Source organism: Fringilla coelebs (genome assembly GCF_963513975.1).
Source record: "Fringilla coelebs genome assembly, chromosome: 5".
NCBI lineage: Eukaryota > Metazoa > Chordata > Aves > Passeriformes > Fringillidae > Fringilla > Fringilla coelebs.
This window is the reverse complement of record NC_140033.1, coordinates 50,863,988-50,869,987: the sequence shown is the minus strand read 5'-3', so window position 1 is coordinate 50,869,987 and position 6,000 is coordinate 50,863,988. Positions and strand designations below refer to the sequence as shown.

General features: G+C 54.0%; 1 protein-coding gene across 1 annotated transcript in view; it reads right to left on the bottom strand.

Moving 5' to 3' along the window:
• Positions 1-1,540: 1,540 nt before the first annotated feature.
• CACNG2 (calcium voltage-gated channel auxiliary subunit gamma 2) overlaps positions 1,541-6,000 on the bottom strand; it is a 51,868-nt gene continuing 47,408 nt past the window's right edge. The window contains exons 3-4 of the mRNA XM_084206856.1: positions 3,189-3,329; positions 1,541-2,757 (exon numbers count right to left, since the gene is read on the bottom strand). Coding sequence (XP_084062982.1) covers positions 2,222-2,757; positions 3,189-3,329 — 677 coding nt within the window. The 3' untranslated portion in view covers positions 1,541-2,221. The remainder of the gene's footprint in view (positions 2,758-3,188; positions 3,330-6,000) is intronic.

The following is a 6,000-nucleotide window of genomic DNA, read 5'->3' as shown; positions in this document are numbered from 1 at the left end:
CATCCGCCTCTTGCCCCGTGATGCCATTTCTGGGGGTGACTCCGTCCCTCTGCCGCCCCCCCTGCCCTACCCCAGAGCGGGGAAGGGGGGGTGAAGTAGCAGCGGGTCGGGGGGAGCGGGGAGGATTTGGCTGCTTTAAAGCAGAACCCCCGCTGGGACCTGGAGCGGGGACTGCGCAGCTCCTAAAACTGGAGCAGCAGGAATGGGGACGAAAAAAAAGTCGAAAAGTGGGTCTGAGCTGCCGAAGGGCTCAGCGGCCCCATCCTGCAAACTCTCGGCTTTGTGCCTGCCCCGGGCGCTTCTGCTTTCGGGGGGCAGCCCCAAAGGGGTCCCGTCCTCGCCCGGTGTCTGTGGGTGTCACAGAGCACCCCGTCACCCCCGGGCCATCTCCCCTCCCGTCTCCATCGGCGGCGGCTCGGGCGGAGGAGCTGCATGAGGAGCTGGCAGCCCGGCGCCCCCTTCCCCGGGTGCCAGCGAGGGAGGGGGCGGCAGCCGGCCCAGGGCCCGGGGGGCTGGGGGGACCCAGCTCGCCTTGCCCCGCTGCTGTGGGGGGACCACGGCAGTCGGGGACCCCCAGGAGGAGGAGGGCACAACGCGGTGGGCGTGGGGACACCCGCTGGCTTGGCACCTCTCCCGGCACGGCTCGGGGCTCGGGGCTCTGCCCCGGGGGCTGGCAGGCGGCACGGATCAAGGGCGGGCAGCTGGGGCCGGCTTTGGCTCGGGGTGTGCTCGCTGTGCCCAGGCGTGGACGGGAGCGATTTCAGGGAGCAGCTGGGTGGCCTCACCATGCCCCTGCATGGCTGCAGCCCCGCTGATGCGACCCAAGGGGGATCTGGGCGGATTTGAGGGGTGCATGGCCACCCTGGGGAGCCTCTGGAGCATTCACAGGAGAGCATGCGCCCACCCGGGCTAGAGTGTGTGAGCATGGGCACACGTGTGCGCGAGTGCTGTCCCCCCCACAGCATCCCATGTGTGTCCCCCCCACAGCATCATCACCCTGAAAGGATGGGAGCTCTAGCTGCCCTCCGCCAGCCCCCCCAGCCTCTACCTGTGCCTCCCACACAGCTCCCTGCTGCCTCTTTTCTTTTTTCACAGTTTAAAGCTGAAGAAAACAAAAATTAAAAGAAAAAAAAAATACTATCTGTTCTTCTTGCAAGTAAATCCACTTATTATATTTACATTTATTTATAGCTGTTGTTTTATTAAAAAATTGCCACTTTATTTTTTTTAAGAAACCTCTTTTGTCCTTTTTTTTTTTGTCTCTCTGTGTGTGTCTTTATTTACTGTGTCTGTTTGTTTTTTGCACTGTCACTGTTAACCCCAGGGTCCCCAGGGCTGGGGAAGTGGGGACCCCCTGGGGACACTGTGGAGGGTGACTCAGCATCAGCTCCTGCACTCCCTAGGGTCACTTTAAACCCCTACGGATCTGTGGAGGACGAGCGGATCCCCACGGATCCCAGGGGAATGGAGTGGATCCCCATGGGTCTCGGGGGAACAGAGTGCGTCATGGCTGACTCCGGCACCCAGGATCCTCCATAACTGGCCCAAGGACACCGAAGTCACTGGCAGCCGAACCCCTGTCCCCTGTTCCCCAAGAAGCCTGTGCTGGGTTAAAGGTAAGTGGGAAACAAAACATAAAATAAAAGAATAAAACCTCCCAAAATTAAAAAAGCTGCCTCCTCCTCCTCTTCCTCCCACTTAATTTATTGTCATTTGTTATTTCTTGCTTCCCTTTTATTTTTTTTAATCTGTTTTTATTAAATGTTAAAATAATGGTACATGGGAAATCATGCATTTTCTTTTAAATTTATTTCTATTTTTTAAATCTCTTTCTCTCAGTTTTAAGGATTTTCTTTTTTTTCTTTTTTCTTTTGCTTTTTTTTTAAAGAATTTTTTTCACTGTTGTCTCTTTCCTCATGTTTCCTTTTCGTTTGTTTGGTTTTTTTGTTCACTCGCTTGTTTGTCTGCTTATCTGCTTGTTCCTTCGTTGTTGTTTTTATTTTTTTTTGTCAGTTTTTTGTTTGCTTTTGTTGGTTTTTTTGTGGATTTTTTTTTTTTTTTTTTTGCATTGGGAAGGTCCCCACTCCACCAAGGGGCGCTTCCACCTCCTCCTTCCCCACCCCCCTGCTGCCCCCTGCCCGCTTCCACCCTCCCCACCCTGCAGCCCACCCCCGTCTCCTCCTGCCCGTTCCTGCCCCATTTTCAGCTCCTGGCGACGGCTTCATACCGGGGTGGTCCGGCGGTTGGCTGTGTTGGTGTGGATAGAGTCCTTGTTCTCTTTCTGGATACAGTTGTGAACCTGGAGGAAACTGTTATCCCTGTCGGAGTTGTAGGTGGCGGTGGGGGTGGTGGTTGCCTTCAGCGGGTCCCTGGTCAGGGTGTACATCGAGATCTCTGTTGATGGCAGGGTGTTGAACCCTTTGATCCCGACGGGAGAGGCATCCCTGGAGTGTGAAGGCTCGGTGGAGCGGGAGCTGGAGCGACTGCGTCTCTGATAGCGGTACCGGTAGCTGGGGATGCGGGTGATGGCGGAGGACTGGAGGTAGTCCGTGGCACGAGCGTTGGCACGCAGCTGTTTGTGCCGGTCTATGAACATGTGGACAGCCAGCACTCCCACCATCTCGGCTATAATGAAGGACAGGGCCCCGAAATAGAAGGACCAGCCGTAGGAGTAGCTGTTCTTCTTGGAGTCACTCTTGGAGGGGTCTCCAGCGTTGGCTGATATGTATACGATGATGCCAATTATATTACTCAGACCTGCAAGCCATCCGGCAGGGGAGAGAGAAGGAGATGTCAGGAAGGTCACATGGGGCAGCGGTGGGGCTGAGGGGTTGAATCCCCTCCTGCACGGGCAGTTTGCCTTGGGAAACTCAGGCAAAACCCTCCTCATGTGCCTGCCACTTCCCTGGACCGCACTCCTGGTCCCCGAGAGATGTCAGATGTTAGGGAAACTCTCCTTCCGTCGGCTCCCAAGCAGGAGGAAAGCCTCTGCCTGCCTGCCTCTGCTGGGTGAGCAGGTGGGATGGAGAGGCGTCCCTGCGATGCTGCCTTCAGCCCGAATAAGACTTCTCAGGGCTGGGACATGCACACACTCCTGCCTAGGCAACTGTACCCCAACGTCCCGGCTGGGCAGCCCCCCAGTCCCCTGAGCCCACCCCCGGGGCATCAGGCCCTGTGCACCCCTTTACCTGCAGACACGAAGAAGATGCCGGCACTAAGGATGATGTTGTGTCGGGTTTTGTAGAACTCGCTGGCTGCAATGCAGAGTCCACCCATGAAAAGCAGAATCACACTCAGGATCGGGAAAATACTAGAGGCTCTAACAGCCCCTGCAGAGGAGAGAGGGAGGGCGGGGCAGAAAGAACAACACAGGTGTGAGAGAGAGGAAAAAGGGGCATGGAAATGGCACCGGAGTGAGGGGATGGGGGCACGCGAGCACGTTTAGTGGGTGGGGTGAAGGGGAGAGGCAGAGGGCAATGTGCAGAAGGGGAGTAATTTAAGGAAAGATAAGGGCATTGGGGGATGGAGGGAGAGAGGAAGGGAAGGAGGGAGAGAGAAACAAAGTGTGTCAGAAAAAGAGTGGTCCAAAGCAACCCTCCCATGCCCTGGCCACTGCTGCTGCCACAAAGCTGGTGGTTCAGCATGGCGAGGCAGAGGGGGCTGTGGGGCTGGTGGCTGGGCTGGGAGCCTGCCTGCATTGTCTGTGCCCCCTCACACTGTTTTTTCCTCTGTTTTTTGGGGGACTGTGGGCTGGAGGGGGAGCCCAGGCACCATTCAGCCTCTCCTTCTGCAGGGCTCTGCCGTTCAAGCCTGCACTTCAAAGAACAGCAACCCAAATGCTTCCTGCAGAGCTGCTCAATCTCGAATCCTCCCAAAAGGGCATGAGCATCTCAAGGAGATTTTTTTTTTTTTTTAGGGCTGAGAAGGAGCTCGTGGTGCCATGCACTGCTCTGCAGCTGCAGTGAGGACTGAGAAGAAACAGTCCCAGCCCTGTGTGCTGAAATGCGGAGCTTAACCTAGTGATTAAATGACTGGGCTGCTTCCAGAGGGCAGTGATGGTTTGGATGTGCCAGCTCCCACACACGCACACTCTCCATCGGTCGATATGGGAAGAGCTCAGCCAGCAGAGGGCAATGGCATAGATGCACAGATGCACGTATATGCTTGTATGTGCACGCAAAACATACCCCAAAGCTTCTGGGGGGCCTGACTCGTGTTCCCACAGCGAAAGGCCAAGTCTGTGTGTACGCACACCCACACACACGGCACGCACGCACACACCGCTCGTGGGCGGCTCGGTGGGAGCCTGAGCTCTGCCTGAGTCTGCCTTGCGAATATTCCTATTTTTTTATAACTAGGAAGGCCTTCTTTCCTCCCTTCACAAGAGAAAATAAGCTGTTAAAGTGTGAAATGAAGCCTCGCTTGATAAAGAAAGGTATCAGACAGGCTGGTGCAATTCTGCTTGTGGAGCAAAGATCTGGAAGGGGGGGATGAAAGCTAATGCTTCCTTGCCTGCAAGAATGAATCCAATGAAGCAAATACAGGACTTTTTCCTAAGTGAGCAGAGACCCCGCTTCAAAGACCCTGTTGGCCTCTGGATCCTGCTAGGCTCAAGCAATCAGCTCTTTGAGGGGGGCCTAAAGGCCATTGCTTGTGCATGGGGAATGCAGAAGGCAGGGAGAAACCTCTCTTGCTTGCTTTCCAGTTCTGCCTGGCTGTGTTTCAGGGAACAGGATAACAGTAATAACCATCTTAATAGCTTCTGGAAAACAAGGTGGCATTTGACGATGGGGAGCTTAAACGGCAGGAAGCAAACATCAAGCAGACACCCACTGTTGAGAGGCTTTCTAGGGGATGCTTTGTCAGTCCTGCAACCTGGTCCTGACTACATCAATTTTATCTGTGTCTTAATTCTGAATTCACATCTGTGGGGAGAACACAAAGTTGCTGACTGACATGGGAAGCTGCAGGTGTCATGTGATGGAGAAGGACAGCAGTCTTCCTCAGCCTTTCAGGAGGACAATTCCAGCAAGAGAGGAGGAAAATATCATCCAGCCTTCCTGGCTCCAGAGCCTGTGTTCTAAAGAAAAGGGGCTGGTGGCGTATGCTCCCTAAACTCATCTGTGTCTGCTAGTAAGGAAACACAGGGTTGCTTCTGTCTCCTCTCTGATAACAGGCATTTGATTTCAAAAGTCCTAAGACACCTTATGTGGATGGCTGGCAGAAATAATGGCTAAAACCTTCTAGCCAGGCCATGGACACTGCTCCATCACTGTCCTGGCCCCTGGGGCATGAGGGAATTGCCTACTCTGATACAGATAAACAACTCCCTGGTTTTTCCTGATGGTACTGCTGGCATCGCCCATGCAGAGCACCCACGGACTCCGGTTTGACAGAAGTTCTGGGAAGAAGCTGTTCAGTGGGGTCCTTCTCCAGGCAGGTCTAAGCCAGCAAAAATCCCAGTTCCCTCAGGAATGACCCAAATCATCCTTTATTGACTTGCCAAATCCCTCTTTGAACCGGGTTCTTTCTTAAAAAGGGCTCTACCCTGGGGACACTGTCAGGTCCTGACATTGGGCCAGTTTTTGTCTTCAGATCTTGTTCTCTCTGAGGGAACAAACCCATCCTTCTTGTGATGTTTGCCCCCTTCCCCAAACTCTTTTTTCTGAAGTGCAATTGATGCTGCAAGCAGCTTCCTTGCTCCCAAGCAGCTCTGCAAAGGCTGATTTGCCCTTGGAGGCAGCCTGCAAACCTTTGGCATCCCTGTGCCAAACCGGATCAAACCTCTGGGTTCAGCTCTGCTGTTCAGGGGCCATGCAGCAATTAAGAGACCAGTGCTGCAGAAAGGCAGCTGAAAGAAGCAATCTCCCTCAGTTGTTTACAATTTACAGTGGATGAAGGACTGTTTGAGAAACCAAGAGGAAGCAGCATAAGATCTGCCTCTTTTCACATACAAATGAGCCTCACAGATCCGAAATTATCTCTCTCATCCCTGCCGCA